Raw genomic sequence first — 23,752 nt, forward strand, 5'->3', positions numbered from 1 at the left:
ATTCCAATGAATGATAGGGTAAGATTTGGCACCTTGTATAAAAGGCCGTGAGCCCGTGACCAGCCCTAATACCTATTGTTGGTGGTGTCCCTAATCCTATTTTTTCTCATTTGCAGTGCCGTGTCCCAAAGAGCACTGCCCCTCTTCAGCCTCCCCCATTGTGGGAGCCTTCCCTTCCTAATTGGAGAGGTCTCCTACCCACTTCAGGAGAACTCAAAACCCTAGCAGCAAACATAACCAGAACCTCCCTGCAGCCATTTTCGGTAGCCCCCCCTCATGGGGGGCTTCCCTCCCTTCATGGAAGAGTTTTCTACCCACAATAGATGGGTTTTCAATTTCCTCCCTCCCTAGTGTGGATTTTCCTCCCTCCTTAGTGTGAGTTTTTCTCTCCATTGTGAGAATTGAAATCTTGTTCCCTTCTTCCACCACCCTCCAATGCAGCTCCGCTGTAAGCTTCGCTGCAAGTTCGATCACACATTTCCACCTCCCACATGCCTCTCTTGTAGCTATTTATCATCTGCAACATGAAGAAGTGACATGAAAAAAGTCACTATCAAATTATCGCTTGTAAACAGCAGACTAGAGGCTTTGGTGGATATTCGGTGTTGATTATGCCAGTATTTTTAGTTAGTTGTAATGTGTTAATTTTTGGTCTGAAATTAGCATCACTCGCAAAAACTCTGGTAGAGTCGGTATGCCTTGAAAATAGGGCATTGAAGAAAAAGTGAAGCATTGTATTCATGGAGAAATTGGCTAGAAGTTTAGCTTTAAAATCAAATCCGATAGGCAATGTCTTTTGTTGTGAGCAAGTATGCTTTATTTTGTAATGTCTATTTCAATAGCATTGTGATATTGCTCATTCATACTCCTCTATGGAGTTTATTGTCTATTTTATATACGTGTTGTCTTTGTGCCTTTAATATTCAACAACAAAAACAATAAAAGTAAAGCGCATATCAAAAATGGAAAATCCTTTTTCCATGTAAGTGATGTAATGCCACTTTGAAATTCTTTATTTTTTTCTTAATTAAAGAGGAGTTGGGCTAATATTTAGAAGGACCCGCCCAAACAAATTACATCTTGGTCCAAAGTAAACAAAAACAAGACGAAGAAAAAAGTGCAATCTTATAAAGGTGAGGGTCTTTAGAGTCACTTTAGATGGAAAAGTAAGTCATCACAATATATATTGAATTGTTTTATTGACTTTGTAAATGAGATAATCACTGTGATGATTTATTTTACCCTCTAAAATGACTTTCTTAAACTTTAGAGGAGTCAAATCCCCCATTGATTTCAAGATATTTTCTTCTTCTAATAAAAGCCCCCAATAATTCTGTTTTTTATTTCCAAATGGTCCAAAACGAAACAGAATACAGAAGAATCCATGGATATGTTCCGAGTGGAGCCAGCCTTAATGCAATTAAATACAGAGAAGTACTACATCTCTAGTTAATTAGATTAGAAAAAACATAGGTTTGAACTTTGAACATTTGGGACACAAAAGCAAATTATGCTGTTTGATATTTTCAATGAATAATTGATCAAAGTGGATGATGATCAGGAATCGGAACCAATTTCCCTTGCAAGAAAAGTTAAGCATAAGTTGGTGGAGAAAGTTTGGTATCTCTAGTGCACAAGCTAAGCTACACGCACTTTATTCAGTGGACTTCTCTGGACACTTCTTTAGGTCAATTTATTGGATAACAAAAGGAGAAATATAGCATCTTTGTGTATTGTATATACTACATACATATCAGAGATCTATTGAATGGGGTGAGATCAACTCTATTATGAGAATGTGAAAGAAATCCTAATTATTAGATTCAATCATGAATTAATAATTAAAGTTAAAACATAAAGTGATGTGATTATTGAATAATTTTTATATGGACTATTAATTCAAAAATTGGCTGATCAAAAACACTTTTAATCAAAAAATTTGTTCACAGCCCATATCAACTCACACTTAGTGAGATATAGAAATAGATAAGAGAGTTGATAGATTTTTTTTAATTTGAATGGAAGTGATCAATATAATAAATGATTTGATAAGAAAATAAGAAAAACAGTTGATGGATTAGGTGTGAATATATTAAAACCTATATAACTTATGATAAATATTTATCCCTTTCACCCTTTACATTAAAAGAAATCTCACTGCATGCCCTCCTTCTAATGGTTGCGATGCAAGATGAAGTGGGAGTTTCACTAATGAATCTCCTTTTGAAGCCATCAGTTTTTTTAGTGATGTCTTGTTGTTGACCCAAGTTTAATTTGAGGGGTTACTTAAAAAAAAAAAACCTACCGTCCCCTAGCCTCCAAAAAGCAATGCTAAAAGAAAATCATATTGATGCTTCCCCAGATTACTTTTTCTTTATTTATTGGACAATACTCCCCCACCATTCCAAGTTTTTTTTACCAGTGAGAATATTGTAGGAAAAATAAGAGCAGGATGCAATTAATGATATAATCAAGACCCAAGAGGATAGATCGAGAGGATCCGACTTCTTCTGCTTGCATTTTTTACTTTCAAAATAAACGGTCTAAACAAAGTAGAAAGAAATTGTGAAATACAGTAACTATTTACATAGAAAGAAAAGTTGATTGCAGGGATAAAATGATTGTGACAGGACAAGATGTTAAAAGTTAAAAGCTAATCATTTTGGTGAGTGACAAGTGTCAAAAGATAAGTGAAGTAGTTAACCTGGAGATTTGTGTCAAATTTAAGATAACTTAGGGATTAAGTATTTAAGTTTGACTATGTAAAATGTAGTTCTGATTTTGTGTTTTCGTTGAGTACGACTCATATGCAGGGACGGCATTGTTATTTGGGCAATGGGTCGGGAGCCGCGTAGCGGCCAATTGCCTGTGCGTTTTGGCCCAACTATTATTGGGGGCGATTACGATGTGGGACGTGTGGGGGGCTTGTCCCCGCAGTACGATTCAGGGATATTATTGTAATATATTCATATATATTAAGAGTTAAAGAATTGCTTTTTCTTCAAGAGAAAGAATTGCAAGAATAAAAATGTTATTTTAAGGGTGGATATGTTCTAAAGATTGAAAAATTGAAGAAAATAAGAATCAAATTTCTAAGGTTTCTAAAATAACTTCGGTTTTAGGCATTGATAGTAGGTGCTGGTGGTGGTGGAGCCCGCTGAGCTACAAAGAGAGTAGAGTTGCGAAAGTAGCAATGATGGGTGTCGATAGTGGTGGTGTAAGGGGTCAGGTAATGATATTAGTTTTGATGCATTCACATTTTGCAAATTACATATCATAAACTATATATCATATCTTTCATCTCATTTCCACTTACTTTCCGGTCAATCTCTCTTATTTTCCTATCAAATTACATATTATATCACTCATTTCTCTCTTTTCTCCTACTATCTCACTAAAGTGGAAATAAATTTGGTTTGTGCAGATAAACTTTTCTGAGCGAAGTGATAATGGCGGTTGTCGCAATGGAGGCCGTCACGGGAGAAAGGTGGTAGTGATATTGACAGATATGGTAGTAAAGGTTTAATGTAGCAGTATCGAGGTAGAAAAAAGAGACGCGTGAAAACATTTTAAAAGGAAGTGTGACATGTTTTTAAAAGCAATACTTCTACATACCTTAGGTTTTCGCGACATACATGTTTAGCGGTATTTTTTACTGTCGCTAAACACAAAGAGTAGAAAAAATATTTAGCATAGATTTTAAACTTCCATAAAATAAACATAATAATTTTGTGGCGATTTCAACGCTCCCAAATCACTAGAATTTTTCATTTTTTTTTCTTTTCTCATATACAATGTAGATTGTGACAGTAAAAACCTCCGCAATGGTTGGACTTGGAAGGATGCTATGAGCCATATGTTTAACAAACACTATCATCATTTTAAGAAAAATGAAAAACAGCTAATGATATGGTGTTTAGATAATAGAGCTAGCCAGCTAGGGTGGTTTATCCATTTTAGAAAAGAGAAAGAAAAAAAGAAAATGTAACGTGGCAGAAAAACCGCTGCTATTTGTTCTATATATAAAACCAAGTTACTCACTCGCAGGTTCAGTTTCTTACTCTTTGATTGTGATCATGAACCTCAACACCAGTTTTCGTCTTCAATTGCTTTTTGTTCTCATCTTCCATTAGTCTCAATCCCACTCTGCTTTCCCTTCTCCCACTTTCCACCCACCGACACCGCCGATGCTGCCACCCGCCACAGCCGCGGTGATTGTCTTCTTCTGCCTCGCGCTCATCTCGCCGGCGTCTCCGGTGACCCTGACGCTGGAGAGAGCGTTCCCTTCCAATCATGGAGTGGAGTTGAGTGAGCTCAGAGCTAGAGACATGCTCAGACATCGAAGATTCTTGCAGTCTGTCAGCTATGTTGTTGATTTCCCTGTTAAAGGCACCTTTGACCCCTCACAAGTCGGGTAATACCATCTCCCTCCCTCCAACTTCACCTTATTCTTGTTCTTCAGATCAATTTCTCTCATGGGTATTGTCAAAGAAGTTTCATTTTTGTGTTAAATAGAAGTTGGAGTCATAGTTTCCTTCAATTTCACTTGATGTTTTGTGCTTGCCAATTTTGTTTTCCTCAAAGAAATAAATAAAAATTAATTTGTGGAATTTTCTTCTAGGCTTTACTATACAAAGGTGAAATTGGGTACCCCACCAAGGGAATTTTATGTTCAAATTGACACTGGGAGTGATGTTCTCTGGGTTAGTTGTGGTTCTTGCAATGGTTGTCCTCAGACAAGTGGGCTCCAAGTAAATTCCCTGTGATTGTCCTCATTTGTTAATTCAGTAAAACAATATGATTAGTATACTTTTGTGATATGTGATTGTTATTGTTTTTTGGAATTTGTTACAGATTCAGCTCAATTATTTCGATCCGGGGAGTTCGTCGACATCTTCATTGATAGCTTGTTCGGATCAAAGATGTAGGAAGGGAGCACAGTCGTCGGATACAAGCTGTTCTGGTCAGAACAACCAATGCACTTACACATTCCAGTATGGAGATGGTAGTGGGACCTCAGGCTATTACGTGTCGGACTTGATGAACTTTGCCAGTCTTTCGGAGGGATCCCTGCCGTCAACCGCTGCAGCGCCCGTAGTTTTTGGGTGAGCTAGCATGAGCCTGAAATGGTTGAATATAGCATTTCAACTTTTCAATTGCATCCCGACTTTTTCAAGCCTGTTAGTTTAAACCTGGAAAGCATTGCTTTGTATATTGTGCTGTGGAACAGTTGTAGCAACCTGCAGACTGGGGACTTGACAAAGTCTGATAGAGCCATTGACGGGATATTTGGATTCGGGCAAGATGGCATGTCCGTTATCTCCCAGCTCTCATCGCAAGGATTATCACCAAGAGTGTTCTCTCACTGCTTAAAAGGAGATAGTAGTGGCGGAGGCATATTGGTTCTTGGTGAGATTGTGGAGCCAAACATGATTTATAGTCCACTTGTTCCTTCACAGTACGTTCTTTCATTAGAATAATATGATATGCTTTAGCTTCTTTATATCACATGCTTTTGTGGTTTTTTTATGATAATGTACCTGCTGCTGTTTGTCATTTTAATTCTTGGGTGAGTGTACTAGTGTCACATAACTTAAAGGTTTTAATCAACACAAGCATGTCTTTTAGATTTTATAATGACTTGAAGATTGAAAACATTCCTGGAGTGTAGACTTCTCTTTTTCTATACAAGACAGAAACAGGAAATGTTGAGAATGGAGCTTCTTTCCTTTGTTCGTAGGAGCCTAATAAGGCTAATGCATTGATGAGCCTAAAAAAGCTGAAACCAGCCCTCAAAATCCAGAGGAAAATATGCTCCATAATGAACAGGAGTCAGTAAATTATTTTTGAAGCTGATGATACTCTCAAGCTATTTAAACTTTACTGTATATATCTCTAATTGCAGTACGAAAAAACCAACCCTTTACTCTTCCTGACTCCCTTTTTTAGTTCTATATTGAGTAGAAGGCAGTTAGTTTTTCAAGCCACCCCTGATTTTTTTGTGCATATATTATTTTGTCCTTTTTTTGTCTTAATTTTCGTGTCCTTAAGAAGAACTAGAGAGAGTAAGTGTTTGAAAATTTAGAAATGTTAATATAAAAAATTTGTTTTTACTGAAATGGATATCTTCTTTGATAAAAACATTTAAACTAATTGCTTTCTTGACAAATATTCCAGGCCCCATTACAATTTAAATCTGCAGAGCATCTCTGTCAATGGCCAAATTTTGCCAATTGATTCTGCTGTTTTTGCGACATCAAATAACAGAGGCACCATTATTGATTCTGGGACAACTTTGGCATACCTTGCAGAAGAGGCTTACAATCCCTTTGTCAACGCGGTGAGTTTCACTTAGGTAACTTCTTTTTGTCCAATTGATCAATAATAGATATTGCTTTGATTCTTCATGTGCAATTATCAATACTGGCGTTCTTTTTCTTAATAGGAGGCAAGGCTTATATATGATTAATGGAATTTATTCTTCATGCAGATAACAGTTGCTATTCCACAATCTGTACGCACGGTTCTTTCAAGGGGAAATCAGTGTTACTTAATGACCACCAGGTTAAATTAAACTGTTTATAGATGTTGTGTGGATTATTTCCTGGCTTTCTTATTTCCTGATTAGATGCTGAAAACTGAGGATCTTGACACACTTTCTCTACCTCTTTCTGGCTGTACTGAATTTAGCAACTTTGACATTTTTCCTCAAGTAAGTCTGAACTTTGCTGGTGGTGCATCTCTGGTTCTAGGACCCAGTGACTACCTTATACAGAAGAGTTATATTGTGAGTATTCAATCTTCAATTTCCATTTATTTTTGAAGGGTTAATATCTTGATTACATGATTTGCAAGCACATATATTCCAAGTTGGAATAAGTTGTATTTGATTTTTGTTTGAATATTCATTGTCTATGATCTGATTATTTTCTTCCCTTCCAAATCTCTGCTCCTTAAAAGGTGATTTTTATTTTACTTCTGTTTCTAAGCAGCCAGCCTCATGCCTCTATATTGCTAAGGGTCTTTTTGGTTTTCATTTTCTGTTTTCATTTTTACTTACAAAAGAGAAACCTTGTTTTCACTGTGTTCACTGTACTAGGAACTAGTATGAAATTCCCCGTTATACTTTTGTTACATTTGTTAAATCTTATCATTCCTTTGCGTTTTTAGACCTCTTGTCGGTGCTTTATGAAGGGAATGGGGGAAGGAAAACACTACTTCCCTGGCTGTGTCTGCATTTCCTTTTATGTTCCAGTTATTTTCTGCCGTCTAACATTATCTCACTAATGCAATGATATGAACATTTTTGTTTTACAGGGCGATGGATCAGTGTGGTGTATTGGCTTCCAGAAAATCCCGGGTCAAAGTGTAACAATTCTAGGAGGTATAATTCCAGTTTGGAAACTATAGGTCCTTTACCCATGCTTCTTTTTGTTTGATATATTGAAGGAATACGTACAATATGTTTTGCATGTGATAAGTTCAACTAAAAAAAGACTGGAATCAATTTAAAATTATTGTTCTTGTCTGTAAATTATTGCGTATCATCTTAATGAACATGTTTATGTTTTCTTGATGATTATGATACTAGCAACACTAACACTGCCTTCTTTTCTGGCAGACCTTGTTCTAAAAGACAAAATTTTTGTCTATGATCTCGTTGATCAACGCATTGGATGGGCTAACTATGACTGTAAGTTCAGCCTGCACTAACATTAAACGCACTATTAACGTCTCATTCTTAAAATTCTTTAAGCTATCTTTGATTCTCTACAATATCAGATTCTGATATGTTCAGTTTCAATTCATTAATTTAGGTTCATTATCGGTTAATGTGTCTGCATCAACTGGAACCGGTAGAAGTGAATTTGTTAACGCAGGAGAGTTCAGTGGAAGCACTTCTTTACATGATGGACCTCACATGTTCATAAAGACAGGGCTCTTTGCTCTCTTCATGCACATAATAGTGATTGTATTTTTGTAGAGAATGTAAAATTAGAACTAATATTTATTGATTTTTACAATGTATATTTTCTTGCCAGTGTATCTGAGAAAATTAATAGAAGAAGAAAACTGAAAGTGGAACTATTGAATTGAATTGAATTGATTAGTGAACAAATGTATACAAAGAGGAAGTGCTTTATACTTGTATCTACCAGCTGCACATAACTAACTGAAACTAATTGAGCTAACAATTACAATGACTCTAACTAATCTTAACCATCTGACTATCATTTAACTAACCAAGTGAACTAACAAACTAACCTGCTCTTCTTCTTTATTCAACTCTTACATGAATGTCCCCCAATACCCCTATGCAAGCTTTAGAAGGGTGAAAGATATTTCATCATTCCTAACTTGGAAATGAAGATAGCAAAGGATCAAGGCAATAGAGCATCGCTAAACATGTTAGTGACAGTGAGTTGGTCAGAGTGGCTGAGGGAAGCATCGTCATTAGGCCGAACTGGAAGGTGCTCATGAACCACATGACACAATCAATGTCTAGATGCTTCGCATTTTCATGAAAAACATGATTATGCGCGATTTGTAGAGCAATCTTTACTGTCACAGTCACAATAGATTATCAGTCGAACACAAGAAACATGATTTCTAATGCATTTGAATTATTAAATCAAACTCTTAAATGCTTCATCAAGTAATATTTTATATATTTATATTTTAAATATTATTAAATGAATATATAAGTTGTAAATCAATTCATAATTATTTCTCTAATTAGTTCATAATTATTTCTCGCGTTAAATTGCACCTTCCAGGGTTTGATCCTGGACCTCCCCCACCCTCCAGGGTTCCTTATCGTTTTTACTTGATGTGTTGTATTATTATCCTATGAAATAATTTTTTATAACAGAAAGATATCAAGCTTTCCTTTTATTGAGGGTACCAGGCTTAATGAAAAGGGGCTCCTAATCTTTTTGACTTGATGTGTTGTATTATCCTATGAAATAAATTTTATAATTTAAAATTCAGTCCTAAATATTTTTTTAATAATAGACTGAAAGATATCAAACTTTCCTTTTATTGAGGATACCAGGCTTAAAAAAATAGAGACCAAAATTGTGGAATCACTTAATTTAGGGGAACAGTATTGCTAAAAGAAATAAGTGACTAAAATTGTAGAATTACTCAGCTGGGGGGAATGTCAGAATGATTTTTTGGGAAACATAATTAGGTATAATAATGGAATTGAATTTTGTTTTAGACTTTGTGTAACTCTTGTGCTGTCTTTGTGCAACATATTTGGGTTATGCTGAATATTCAAACTCATCGTCATATTGTAACCAAAAAAAAAACTCATCCTCATATCAAACATGTCATCAGTAGGTTAACTGGTCTCATCTAGCAAACATAAAGCTCCTTTTTTTGGAAAAATTTAACATGCACAAGTAAAAACACTTGTGTATGGTTGCACATTGGCCTTTTGACCCACTATAGCAGGTTTTTAAAAAAAAATCAAAAAACATATTTTCTTAATTAAACATTTATCTTTAATTAATTTAAAAAAATATATTTATTCTTAATTAATCCACAAGTTCAATTCAACTTTAGATCTGGGTTGAGTTTCAACCCATTACAAGCCCATCTTCATCATCCATCTTCTTCATTCTCCAGACACCACCACCACCACCACCACCACCACCGGCGGCAAAGATCCAGATTTCCATCCTCCCCACTGCTACCTCTGTTCAACCCATTGTCTTCCTTCTCCTGATCTCTCCCCACCGCACCATCCTCCCTCACCACCGCTCCCTCCGTTCAACCTTCCAGATCTGATTTTTCAGACCCACGAACCAAACCTCCCTTTAGATCTGATTTTCCACCGACCCACTAACATGCACGCTTTAAATCTGGGTTTGGTGAGGCTGAGGTTGCATGTCTCTCACCCAACACCACCACCACCACCCCCAACCCCCACCGCAACACACACACACCAGGCAACCACAACCCACTTGAACCCAGAACCCACCCACACCCAACCTCACCCCATCCCCACCGCATGCCCACAATGAAAATCGACCCCCACCCCAGATCTGAAGCAACCTCACCGTCGCACTAGCACCTCTTCTCCTTCTTTCATCCACAACTGGTTCTTGAGAGGCGTCAAAGAGGAAACAAAGAGCAAACCCAAAAAACAAAGCAAGGAAAAGAGGGATTTTTAGGCCATTGGGGAGAGCGATTTCCTTGAGCAGATCCTTGGATTTCACTAAGCAGAGTGCATCTCCATGGCAAATTTCTAATCTACCTCTGATTTCTTCAGTTACAAGCGACATCTATCGATCTCTGCTTCAATTCTAAGCTTCCTCTCTGTTTTGCTTATGTTTGATTTGTTGTTGTTTGAGTTAACACTGGTTGGGGGTGAAGTTTATAACACTGGTTCTCTTCTGCACCTTCGCATCACTATCGTTCTTATTTTGTGGAAAATTTTCTCAATTTTGAATGAGCTGTGTGAGTGAAGGAGAAGACGGTAGTGAAATTTGTTGAGTTTGTTGGAGCTGTGTGGGTGAAGAAAACCCTAGATCTGCTCATATGTGCAAGCACAGTACTAGTACTAGAGGAGAGATGAAGGAGGTTGCTGCCAGTGGAGGAGGGGAGGAAGATGGAAAGGATTAAACCTAAATGTTATTATAATTATTGTTTTAACCTAATCCTTCATTAACTAATTTACTAATATATATGTTTTTTGATTTTTTTTTAAAACCTGCTAAACCTGCTATTGCAGGTCAAAAGTAACTTGTGTAACCTTACACAAGCATTCATATGTGTACCGTAAATTCCTCCCCTTTTTTTACACTTTTTTCTCAATAAAATTACATCCAATTCTACTTCACTTCACTCCATTTTATAAAAACTTTTATCAACATACAAGTGCTTGGAGAAAGTGAAGTATGTAGCTGTGTTTCTCACGTAAAATTAATAAATTATGTTGATATTTCTGTAAAAAAAAAAATTATGTTGATAAGAAGTTATAGTTCTCTTATCATTCTTTTTTTCCTTCTTCCGCCACTCAATTTCTACATTCTTTTGCTCATCTGAGCATGGTCAGGACACATCTTAAAATCCATCTTATGTGTTACTTTGGACTTTTCCAAAAGCAATGAAAAGAATTGCTTTTTCTAATTTCATACATTCAGAAATTGTTAATTTATCAGTATACCTTTTCAATGATATCTCACAATGTGCCTTAAAAAATGTAAAGTATAATCAACAGTACTCCGAATGGGTATACTGATAAATTAACAAAATAATCAATTATATAATTTGCTCAAAATACTTTATGAAAGAAAGTAATTCAAAATTGCTTTTGAAAGTAAAACAACTTCCGAAAGTCAATATATCATTATATCTGATTTAAGCAGGAGCAAATTCACCTTTAACATTTGCAAAATTCGTCTCTCTACATCGTCAACTTAAATTAAAGCCATATATAGTAGCTGCTAGCATAATAATGAACACCCAACCAAACAAAAAAACTGCCATGTCGAAGAGAGAAAATTTCGGTTGGTAAATATGTTCAATAGGCAGCTATTCTATAATTCCTAATTACTTAATGTTATGTCCAACTTCAGCAGTAGAACATAACATCTTTCACATTATCCTTGATTGCAGGCAATTTTATCTCAACATTGCTCCTGGTTGCACCACCAGCACCCGCACTAGCAGAACCCATTTCCGATTCGCCTTCGATATAGCTGCGAGCTCGAAAAGCAGCTAAGTGTGCATAATATGCCGGAGGAACTGCATACAAAAGAATTAACTGAGTAAAATTGTAATTTTGTATGATAAAGACATAAGGGGAAAAGAAGTGAAGAATCAAACCTATTGAAACTGATCGAGTGCACCTTGCATACCTGAAAAATAAAATATTTTCAAACACTGTAATTGGGAAAACTAAAACTGAAGTATAGATGTTAAAGAGGTGAATTACGTGTAGCATAAATTATTTGTCAGCCCCTGTAGCTCATCAGCTGTAAAGTTATTCTCATCATACAGAACATGATAATGGGTAGGTCTGCTAGTTCCCTGCAAAATGCAAATAGAACTTTACCAACTGAGCAATAATAGCATATTCAAGCACAAAGATATGATGGATCAGGCATGCATTACTTGAATTCCAGCATGACTGTTGAGATAAAAATCAAACTCCCTTGGGTGGCAAATCGAAGTGTCAACAACAGTTCCTTTGAAAAAATTGAAAGAACACAATTGATAAGATGAAATTAGAGCAGCAAGTAATTAATGCAAGATGAATTTTAAAAGAAAAAAGTGGGCATTCATTATGGGAACATATGAGTTTGGCTTAATTGCAGTTTTGGTCCCTGATGTTTGACCTTTGTGCAATTTGAATCCCCTTTGTTTAAAACGAGCGATTTTGATCCACCAGAGATTAATTTGTGACAATTGAGTCCTTCTGTTAGTTGCCGTCCAATTCCAAACTGAATTTACACGCGTGACACTCATTAATGACATGGCCTGACATATTGTACCAATTAGATGCCATGTAGATAAAAAGAATTAAAACATTTTCTATCATAAAAAAAATGTAAGAGAAAGGGAAGGCAACAGATTGAATCTTCATCTTCATCCTTATGCTTATCTCCATCTTCATAAACAAAACGCAAAAAATCATAACTCAAACCCAGAAAATTTAAACCACATTAAATCACCCAAACCCACAAAACTAAAGTCTCCATCTTCCACATATTATTAATAACCTCAACATTCCCAGCAAAAAACAAGAAAAAAAGGCAGGAGAGAACCCAAATCAAAACCCTTTTCCCTTGCAATCGAACCCAGTTGCTCACCCTTTTTTCGTTCAATCAAAACCCAGGTGCAATCGAACACTAATCTGTATCCTCTGGATATGAGGTGAAACCTAGGTGAAACCCTTCACCACCCTCATCCTCTTACTTTCCTATCTGAGTTTTGGCTTGGGTATTTTCTGGAAATGAGGTAACATTCATGGAAATGGGACGTGTTATGAAGAGATTGTCATGGTGACAGCGGTGAGGAGCTTGACGGAGAGTGCGGCGGCAACCAGGGGTTGTTCAATGGTTGCGAAGTCCCGGGACGGTGGTGCAGGTGTGACTTGATGTGGCGGGCAGAGTGGCGCATATGGCAGATCCGGTTGGAGCTTTGAAGGATTTCGACCCGGTTGGAGCTTTGAAGGATTTCGACGCCTTCGACACAGTGGATGACATCTCCGACGAGGTCACTTCCGCGATCGGGATTGATGACGACAGGGATCTGGGTTCGGTTACACTTCATGGGTTACGACAAAGATTGATTTTGGCTTGGCTGGTTGCGGCTGAGAAAAGGGGTTGAAGGTTACTGGGTGTTTGCAAAGTGAAGAGAAAGGGGTTGATGATGGGTTTAATTTCATTTTTAGTTAAATTATATTGTTTATGTTATTATTTATTTTATTTATTTGCTGATGTGTCATAATACATCTGGTGTAATTAGTAAAAAGGAATCAAAACAAGAATATTCTGTTTGGAATTGGACGGCAACTAACGGAAGGACTTAATTGTCACAAATTAATCTCTGGTGGATCAAAATCGCTCATTTTAAACAAAGGGGATTCAAATTGCACAAAGGTCAAACATTAGGGACCAAAACTGCAATTAAGCCTATGAGTTTATAAAAACCTGGCATTATATTTCCACTCTTATCCATCTGATCACGACTCCTGTGATCAGCAGGGAAAAGACGGGTGTGATGTCTTTTCTGGACAACCACAAAAGTAACACGAGGCAAGTACCCATCCTCTAGTGACATACAAGCCTGAGAAAGAATCAAGAAATGCAAAATGTTGTAGATGAATGATAAATAAACAAACAATACTGGGAAGTTTTTTTTATTTTATCTACAAGGAGCATGTAGTGTGATACAACAAAGAAAAGTAAGCATGAAGGTTTCATTATGTTTGCTAAGCATGAAGGTTTCATTATGTTTGCTACTTGTAGTGTGGATGTTAAATATTGTCACCCTCAATTGAAAGGGAGTTCATCAACATCATACCTTTCTTATTGCATCCATCTCATACAACAAAACCTGACTAAATTGACCTTCACTGACACCATCTCTGTGAAGCACAAATGGATATTGGAAAAAAAGAAAAAACAAATATTAGAAGACGCACATCACAAATTATAGGCACCATTAGTATAATACAAACCCAACCTGTAAAATATAATCCTTTCAGGCTTGCGTTTACCATTTGCTATGTAAAAAGAACGAATCAGCTCCCTGAAAAAAATAAGTGATGATGTTAAATCATTTTCCTCCCTACAAGGCAAAAACAAATAAACACCAATCTTACCTAATAATCCCACCCTGCACAAGTCCCCTCTTAGGATCTTCAAATGTTGTAAAGAGATCCTGAATAATCTCTTCTCGGTGAGCCTGGGCAGAAACAGTGCCTTTGTACTTTGTCACCCAAGGCCAGTCCATGGAAGCCACAACCTACACCAATATTCAACAATCACACAGTAATAATCTAAGGTATAAAAAATATGTATACATAAGTCATAAAAAAAAAACTTACTGCAGCTATAGAAGGACTTGAGTCTTCCCCTGGTTGTGGATGTGTTACATCCGCACCAAAAATAATTGTATGTTTATCACTCACATGAGGGATTCTTCTATCAAATGCATCACTTAAAACTGTGTTTCGCCCACCAACCTATATGACAAGGATATTTTTCAAATTTAGAAGCAGTCAACTAAATTTAGACTATTCATTGGATAACTTAGTACCTTAACATTTATCTTGAGCGCCAAGTTCTCAAGATATTGCTTGTTCAGCTTCTGAACTTGCCTTGGCTGGCAACACTGAGACACAATTCCTAACTCCGTTTCACATATTTTCTTAATTTTCCCTGCCATAACAAAACAAGTTTTAAGGAGATGAAACTTTTAATCAGTTCGTGGTTTGGAAAACACTTACCATAGGACCCCTTGACATCAGGTAAAATTATAATCAGCAACTGTAATCTACCCTGCTGCTTCATATTTGCCAGGTTTGTTATAGACTGCTTGTGAAGATTCTGCAGTGCTGACTCTATTTGCAAAGGGTTAACTGTTTTTATTGGAACCAAAGGCTGAGGGTTGAAAACCTGGGAAAAGCACAAAAAGGGTAAACAAAGATGACAAATTACAACCATAACATGCTCATCCAAAATTGTAGAGCAGCCAATCAACATCATACCATCCCCTTGCTTGTGCACATACTACGCAATTCATCACAGAATATGGATGGCAAATCTGGCCTCAATCTTGATGAAAAATTGAGACAGCTCCAATGTTCCACCTTCCCACCATCAACCATTTTCTACATAAAATAAAATCACTCAGCGAAATTTGAAAAGAATATCGTCAATGAAACAAATTTACTTCTAATTATTTAAAAGACTTCAGATTTCCCGTATAAACCCATTATGAAGGTGCATTCACAGCTTCACCTTATTAATCATATTCCATTGACCCATCCACGGATCAACTCTTGGTTCTTTGCCTGATTCATGATATTTAAGCTGCAGCAAGAAAAGAAAAATTAAGTAAATGACATAAAATAAGATAATTAGTTGAATTAAAAGCATAAAATAATGTATACCCTTGGAGGAGGTAAAACACGAGCATTAAGCAAGGTAGGATCCTCTTTTACACTGATACCAAACTCACGGACAAACTTGTCATTGTTGAAATTGTGTTGCTTGACAATCTGTGAATTAATAAAAATGTCAATAATGAAAAAACACATATCACATGACAATTACTCATTACAAACATACTTGTTTAATATAATTCTCCCTATCTTGGGGACGCTGACAAGTTGCCCTTAAAAGAGCAGTAACTTGCTCCTCATTAAGCCTTTTTGTATATCTTTGCCCCGCAGCAATTACGCAAACCTACCGAGAAGGAAAAACAAATAGAATAAATTTAATAACAAATTGTTAAGCAATATAAACATAAATTAAGAAAATAATAAGAGAAATACCTCCATGGGCAAATAGATAGGTTTAGTGTCACTGCCAGCTTGAAGAGCAGGAAGATTTGCATGCTTCAACGTCACTTTATATTTCTCAGTGAAGTATTGAGCAACAGATTTCTTAGTCTTCTGATCATCTAGGGTAAACCTAAGAATATATCAAATTACGAAATCAATGAGATTAGGGTTCAGGCTGAATATACAGAGGCAGTAATTAAAATGAGAGAAAAAATTGTAACTTGCTCACATTAAATCTTTTACTGGTTCTCTAGAAACCCCAGAAATTTTATAACTTCTCTTGCATTCCCCAAGAAAAACATCCACCCTGATGCCTCTCAAAGCTTTCTTCACCTAAATTGGAGAGTAAAAGACAGACATGACTACCTTAACAGACTACAAGTTCTCTGTATAAGCATAATTCACAAAACTCAAGCATAACCAATAGCATAAACAAAAAGTAGTTAAACAGGATTATTCAATAGCATAAAATCTAACACAAGTACCTTGACACGATCTTGATCCCTTGAAAAATTAATATTCCTAAAATGTTTAGGCACAAACTCTGTCACAGGAATGGGTTCGAAGAAAGCCCTAGCAGACACATCTACAAGTAAACAATAATATCACTAGTCAAAAACAGGAATACTGAATACAGTTTCATTTCTTAATCTTGTCAAAGACACATTAATAACATATAAGGCATAGAATGGAACCAATATTTAGAGAAAGCCCCATCTGAGTCGGTCGGAGGCTCTGATAGTATCCTCTCCAGTACTCCGTACCGCTACCAAGGGGACCGGTTTGCCCCAACTCAGGCGAGAAAAATGACCTCCCCACAACATTATACCTACAATGGACAAATTACATCAAAACACAGAAAGGCCAAAAAATCAAAACACACAAAATCTATCACTACAACAACAACAAAAATACTACTAATCCTACTTCTCAGATGCGGTTGCCCGCAAAGCGACATCGAGTGCTTGAATGGTGTTCTGAGGACAGTCTAACTGTTGACGGCCGAGAAACTGAAAAAGATGGTGAAGGTCAACCTTCGCAGCAAACCGTATAGTGACCTTAAATTGCCGCTCCCGTTTCTCTCTGTACCATACAATAAGAAACAATCAGCAATAGTCAACACTGCAAAAAATCAACAACAATCATAAATTGAAATGAAACAGAACGCACTTTTTAGAACCAGAAGAGGACGAGGCTTTCGGCCTATCATCTTCCAACTTCACCACAAATTCCTTCGATGAAAACGGCAACGGACCCGCCGTGAAGAGATTCTTCCGTCCATCAAAAACCGGTAAGCGATTCCCCAACACCGACTCCTTGTACATCTTTATCAACTGACTCACCACCTCTCTGGTCACCTTCTTCGAAGTAATCTCAGGAGTGATAGCAACCTGAATACATGAATCAAAGATGATTTAGGGTTTGTAAACAAGCCACATTGTTACCGATTTTAGTAAGAATCAAAAACAACACAAGCATTAGAGTGAAAATACGGTACTCACATCGTAATGGTGAAGATCGCGTTCAGCGACTTGCAACTGAAAGTGATTCGCTCGGACTTGTATCTTCTTCCCTAATCGACCGAACCCTGGCCGGTCCGGGAACCTAATAGCCTTCGTCGACGACGGCGCTGCCGGTCGCAATGCGAGTTTCTGCTCGACCTCGGAACTCAGAGCGTCGACCGGAACCGGAGAAGGCGGCGGGGGCGATGGCGCGGAAATCGGCGCGGAAACAACAGGCGCTGGAGAAATCGGAGCGCCGATGACAGGAGCGGGAGAATGAGAGGACGATGATGGCGGTTGTTGAGAAGGTGGCGCCCGTGCACGGCCACGGCCGCGGCCTCTGCCTGCATCTGGATGAGGGGACGGCGTCGGAAACGGTTGATCACGGCGGGGATCGGGTTGTTGTCTTCCTCCACGGCGTGACATTGTTGCGGTGGTTGCGAAACGGTTACGGTGATGGAGAGTTTGTTAAAGAAGTGTGGGTATGTATGTGTGTGTTAGCGAGAGTGGTGAGTGGGGGGTTTTATAGGAAGCGCGTGGACTAAGCATTCGGAGAAGGTAACCGTCGTAAGAAAGTGGAAGAGAGAGAAAGAGGGGTGGAAATTAATGAGTCATTTCCTTTTTTAAAGTATGATATGATATAATAAAAAATATAAGGAAAAGGAAAAAGAATAAACTGCAATTAAATTTTTTTTTTTAAATGAAAGATTTTTTTTTCTTGAAGATAAGTAACAATCTTTGATTGTCTGAATTCTGAAATGAAATGAAATCAATCACTTCAAATTCAATGAGACATCACATCGGTAATTATGAAATTTTTAATGCTAAATTATCAATAATTAATTACTTCTAAAATACAAGTTGAATTTTAATATATTAAAAGGAAGTAAAAGGGATATTTTAATCTCAATACATAAAGAAGAAGAGAAGAAAACTAACAAAGTGTAGATACAAAACAGTGCCTACAAAGCCTCAAGTCACACACATAAACCCACCCGTGCAACTTCATGGAAAAGATCAAAGAAAATAACCTCATTAAAACATTACTATGAAAAACCTCATCAGGAACAAAGGGAATTTGAATGGTTTGATGATGATAGGATTAATGGGTTTTAATTATGGTTTTATGAACAATTATTGACGTTGTTAGAAAAATTAACTTCATAATTATAAGTAATTTTTTGAAGTTAAAAGGATTATTGCCAAAAGAAAACTTCATAATGGACATTTATTGCGGGAGCATATGAGAAAAATTGCCGTCTTATATGCACTGCCACCAAATTTAGAAAATAATAATTCATTGATGTTCAGATGAATACGGCAAAATATTCAAAATTCAAATCTACTATCTACTTTTTCCGTTTTATTTCAAGTAAAGTAGATTATATTTTTTCTTTTTTGAAAGAGTAGATTATACTTTTTCTCATCTCAAGTTAAGTAGAATTATATTTAAAATTCTTCAAATTGAAAGCGTTTCAAAAAAAATATTAAAATAAAATACAAATTCTCTAATTCTCTAGTACCTTTTTCGTTTTATCAATATCAATCAATCAATATCAATATCAATATCAATCAATCAATCAATATTAATATCAATATCAATTAGAAAAGAAGAACTTCCATAGTGACGTGTTAGCACCAGATTAATTCTTAGTGACGTGTCAGCACCAGATTAATTCTCATAAAATTTATTCCACGTGTCAATTTGTTAGAGAGTATAATATTATATAATTTTCAATTGATATATGTTTTAATTTTATATATTCTAAAATAATTGATTGATATTATTTTAAAAGATAAGATTTGGTCTTTTAATTTATTTTAAATGTATTTTTAGAATATATTAATTAATTTTTATTGAATTTTCGAATTTTTATTAATTCGGGATTTTAGGAGTTTTTATTGTGATTTGCTAGATTTTGTTAGTTTTTATCTATCTTTAATAAGTACATTTTTTAATATTAGATTTGATTGGAATTTAGGTTGTTTATTTCTTAATTTTATCTTAATTTATCTTATTATTTATTTAATTTTAAATCCATGAAATATTCTATTTTAGATTTATTTTTAGAGTATATTAATTAATTTTTCTAGAATTTTCAGATTTTTAATTAATTCAGGATTTTATGAGTTTTTATTGTGATTTGCTAGATTTAATAGTTTTTATCTCTCTTTATTTACTACCTTTTTAAATTTTAGATTTGATTAGGATTTAGTTTGTTTACGTGTCAGCACCAGATTAATTCTCATAAAAATTATTCCACGTGTCAATTAGTTAGAGGGTATAATTTTCAATTGATATATGTTTTAATTTTATATATTCTAAACTAATTAATTGATATTATTTTAGAAGATATAATTTTCTATGTTTTAATTTTATATATTCTAAAATAATTGATTGATATTATTTTAAAAGATAAGATTTGGTCTTTTAATTTATTTTAAATTTATTTTTAGAATATATTAATTAATTTTTATTGAATTTTCGAATTTTTTTATTAATTCGGGATTTTATGAGTTTTTATTGTGATCTGCTAGATTTTGTAAGTTTTTATCTATTTTATTTGGTGCATTTTTTAATATTAGATTTGATTGGGATTTAAGTTGTTTATTTCTTAATTTTATTTTAATTTATCTTATTACTTATTTAATTTTAATTCCAGGAAATATTTTATTTTATTTTAGATTTATTTTTAGAGTATATTAATTAACTTTTCTTGAATTTTCGGATTTTTAATTAATTCAGAATTTTATGAGTTTTTATTGTGATTTGCTAGATTTGGTAGTTTTTATCTATCTTTATTTAGTACCTTTTTAAATTTTAGATTTGATTAGGATTTAAGTTGTTTATTTCTTAATTTTATCTTATTATTTATTTAATTTTACTTCCTGGAAATATTTTATTTTATTTTACATTTATTGATAGAGTATAATAATTAATTTTTATTGAATTTTCGGATTTTTAATTAATGTGGGATTTTATGAGTTTTTATTGTGATTTGCTAGATTTTGATAGTTTTTATCTATCTTTATTTATTATTTATTTAATTTTAATTTCATGAAATAATTTATTTTATTTTTGAGGTATTTTTAGAGTATAAATTAATTTTTATGGTATTTTTATTGAACTTTCATATTTTTATTTAATTGAGGATTTTATGAGTTTTTATTGTGATTTGCTAGATTTTGTTAGTTTTTATCTATCTTTATTTAGTACATTTTTTAAGTTTAGATTTGATTAGGTATTAGGTTGTTTATTTCTTGATTTTATCTTAATTTATCTTATTATTTATTTAATGCTAATTCTAAGAAAAATGAGTTGATTTGGTGCTGAGTGTCCACAAAGCTACCATGGACACGCAAAGATTTAATAGTGCTATTTCTACCTCTACCACATGTCGCGATCAGGACAGAGGTATGTTATAAGATGATGTTACGTGAAGTAGGGTTTATCATGTTGTCATTGATGATTTGTGTCATTTCAGTTTATCTTTGTTCATAATTTAATCCTGATTTCTTAAATTTCACATATTTTGTGTGTTTCGATCCAAAAGTTTACAAATTTTTGCATATGCAAATTTCTTTTATTCTCTTTCCGCTTTCATTTTTTTTAAACAAGATTTTGGTATAGTTTGTAGAAATCTGTGCGTGTGAAGTCTTTCTAAACCAGATTTTGGTATAATTTGTAGAAATTCACGAAACTTATGATAGCCTGAACTTATATTCATTTCTCAAATTTTGCTCCTTTTTATTCATCTTGTTTGAGCTGTGTGTATAAGCATACTATTTGCAATGTATGTGAATGATGCACAACTTACTATTTTTTTTTATGATGCACAGGTCAATCAAATTGATGAAAACATATGAAGAGTTCATATTTAATCTTCATGAGTATGTTTAGCCCATTCTTAACGTCGGTTCATACGTTCAAAAAAAAAACGTCGGTTCATGTTTTCCTCAAACTCATCAGTTTTGCATATAATCATGTTTTAGTATGCCAATTGGGTGACTTATCTTACTTTACTCTATATATTTCCTTAAATTCAATTCAATTTAAATTGATCGTTAGTATAAGTTCATTGGTGAAGTAACCACAATTATTTTGGGTGGGAGAATTATTTTATTTTTTTCTCACATATATAGATAATTTGTTGGGGTGTGCACATGTGGGGCATTACACCATTTTTTGTTTCTCTTGACTGAAATGTGTCTTTGATTTTTTGTTTCACTAGGGCTCCACTCCAAGATTCACAAATACACAAGATACAATTTTTTCACCACAGTCCTTTCAAATTGGTGAAGGAGGGTTTTTTGTTCTTCAAGACTTCATTTTGGGTTTCTGTTTCAATCTTTCTCATGAATTAATTTTGTTCTTCAACTAATTGTAAGACTCATATGATTCAAGGATTCCTGCTTTTCTCTTCTTAATCAAAAGCAAAAGGAAAAGAAAATCTTTTGGGGTGTAGAATATTCACATATTGAAAAAAAAAATTACACGTGTCATTCTCAGGTTAATTCTCATAAAAAAATACATTTTAAAATTTAAGATTTGATTAGGATTTATGCTGTTTATTTCTTTATTTTATCTCAATTTATTTTTGATTTATTTTTAGAGTAAAAAAAATACATTTTTAAATTTTAGATTTGATTAGGATTTATGTGGTTTCTTTCTTGATTTTATCTTAATTTATTTTTTATTTATTTTTAGAGTATTAATTAATATATCCCTAACTTTTTTTAAAAAAAGTGAGTTTGAAAGCTATAGCTTAAGTTAATTTGTTAATATATTCCCAAATAATAATAATAATAACATATGTGTGCGGGTATGGGTTGGTTGGGTACTATAGTGCCCATACCCGCACCCATACCCACTATTTTTTTACAGGTAATTACCTATACCCAACCTCATACCCATTTAGCGGTTTTTTACCCTACCCATAGTGGATATTTTTTGCGGGTACCCTATGATTTCGAGACCCATTGTCATCTCTAGATTTAGATTTTGGCAAAGATGGATAGCTTCCTGTAATGACATTGAATTGTCTAAAGGTGGAGAGCTTCGAGTTGCTACCCACGTGAGTATGGGGATGGGTATATGTTTTTTAAAAACGCGGGTATGGGGATGGTACTATAGTACCTACCCATTGTCATCCCTACTTAGTTGGAATAAACACAATAATGTTATACTTTATAATTTATCTTACACAATCTTGATTTGTGCTACTATCACATTCATTTTTTTTAAGATTAATATGTTGGTAATTTCTTATATCTATGATTTGTGTTATCGTCTTCATATTTACGAAGAATGTGAAACGAGTTCCCGTTGGTCTCAATCGGGCTTAGAAGAGTCCTTATGTCCACTTTACTCATCAATTCTGACTCTTATATTTCATTCGTTGTTTAATATATTTTTAATAATCAAAGTATTAATTGATGTATCAAATACAATAGACATATTTCCCGTGCAACACGCAGGTAAAAAACACTAGTTTCATACATTTTGCGTTAGTTTATCATATTTTCTTAAATTTTGTAATTTATAATCTAATCCTTTGTTTAAGGGATGATAATTGGCATAGTGCTCTAATACACATCTGAATTATCGTGTTTCAAAAATTGTGTGGGTTTGACAACTTGAATGTTCACTCATACTCTATGGTTGTCTATATACTGTACTCAACGTGCAATTCAATTAATCAAAATATGATTTTCATTGTTTCTATTTTTCAATTATAAAAAAAAGGGGTTTCTCTAAATTAAATATGAGGGTGATTTTACCTCGCCCTAATGGACCAATAAGATTAAATATTAAATACCTAAAGGAAAAAGTTATGAAACTCTCTACCCACTTATCTTAAATCACATCGGTCATTAGGTGGGAGTAAAATTACCCTAATGGGTTAAAACTAATATATAATTACTAATATAAAATAAGGTTAATTGTGAAATTAGTCTCTGTCTTTGTATCGAGTTTTGAATTTTATTACATTATATTTAGCAATTAAATATATGCTCCTGTATTAGTTTCATATCAGGATCTGATATGATTAGAGCTGATTTCCTAATTTATTGTAATTAGAATTGATGTAATTAGAAATTGAATCTGTACCTATGATGGACGCACAATTCTAGGAAAATTTGTAGAAGCTACTTGTGTATATAATCAATGGCTGACCAAGGAATAAAACATCTGATTCAATTTACAAGAAAAAAAGTTGTT

General features: G+C 34.5%; 2 protein-coding genes across 4 annotated transcripts; one reads left to right on the top strand and one right to left on the bottom strand.

Annotated features, from left to right (window-relative positions):
• Positions 1-3,992: 3,992 nt before the first annotated feature.
• LOC130747197 (aspartic proteinase 36-like) lies at positions 3,993-8,151 on the top strand. Its single transcript, XM_057600052.1, has 10 exons — positions 3,993-4,414; positions 4,622-4,751; positions 4,855-5,105; positions 5,231-5,458; positions 6,178-6,340; positions 6,491-6,564; positions 6,691-6,787; positions 7,318-7,384; positions 7,622-7,693; positions 7,818-8,151. Exons 1-10 carry the CDS (start codon positions 4,188-4,190, stop codon positions 7,982-7,984), a joined length of 1,476 nt encoding a protein of 491 aa, XP_057456035.1. The 5' UTR covers positions 3,993-4,187; the 3' UTR covers positions 7,985-8,151.
• Positions 8,152-11,339: 3,188 nt separating this feature from the next.
• On the bottom strand, positions 11,340-18,052 carry LOC130747198 (protein argonaute MEL1). 3 transcript variants are annotated; one of them, XM_057600053.1, is made up of 22 exons: positions 17,530-18,045; positions 17,198-17,418; positions 16,955-17,110; positions 16,723-16,856; positions 16,513-16,613; positions 16,257-16,360; positions 16,019-16,157; positions 15,813-15,929; positions 15,635-15,742; positions 15,483-15,554; positions 15,230-15,352; positions 14,969-15,137; positions 14,779-14,900; positions 14,567-14,704; positions 14,342-14,484; positions 14,203-14,268; positions 14,041-14,104; positions 13,668-13,803; positions 12,127-12,200; positions 11,948-12,042; positions 11,839-11,870; positions 11,340-11,757 (listed from the first exon to the last, which is right to left on the bottom strand). In XM_057600053.1, exons 1-22 carry the CDS (start codon positions 17,953-17,955, stop codon positions 11,585-11,587), a joined length of 2,913 nt encoding a protein of 970 aa, XP_057456036.1. In that variant the 5' UTR covers positions 17,956-18,045; the 3' UTR covers positions 11,340-11,584. The 3 variants fall into 3 exon arrangements, with proteins under 3 accessions (XP_057456036.1, XP_057456037.1, XP_057456038.1); XM_057600054.1 differs by lacking the exons at positions 12,127-12,200; positions 13,668-13,803 and having other exon boundaries at positions 17,530-18,048; XM_057600055.1 differs by lacking the exons at positions 11,340-11,757; positions 11,839-11,870; positions 11,948-12,042; positions 12,127-12,200; positions 13,668-13,803 and adding an exon at positions 12,213-12,492 and having other exon boundaries at positions 17,530-18,052.
• Positions 18,053-23,752: the final 5,700 nt, after the last annotated feature.

This window comes from Lotus japonicus, chromosome 3 (assembly GCF_012489685.1).
Source record: "Lotus japonicus ecotype B-129 chromosome 3, LjGifu_v1.2".
NCBI classification, from domain to species: domain Eukaryota; kingdom Viridiplantae; phylum Streptophyta; class Magnoliopsida; order Fabales; family Fabaceae; genus Lotus; species Lotus japonicus.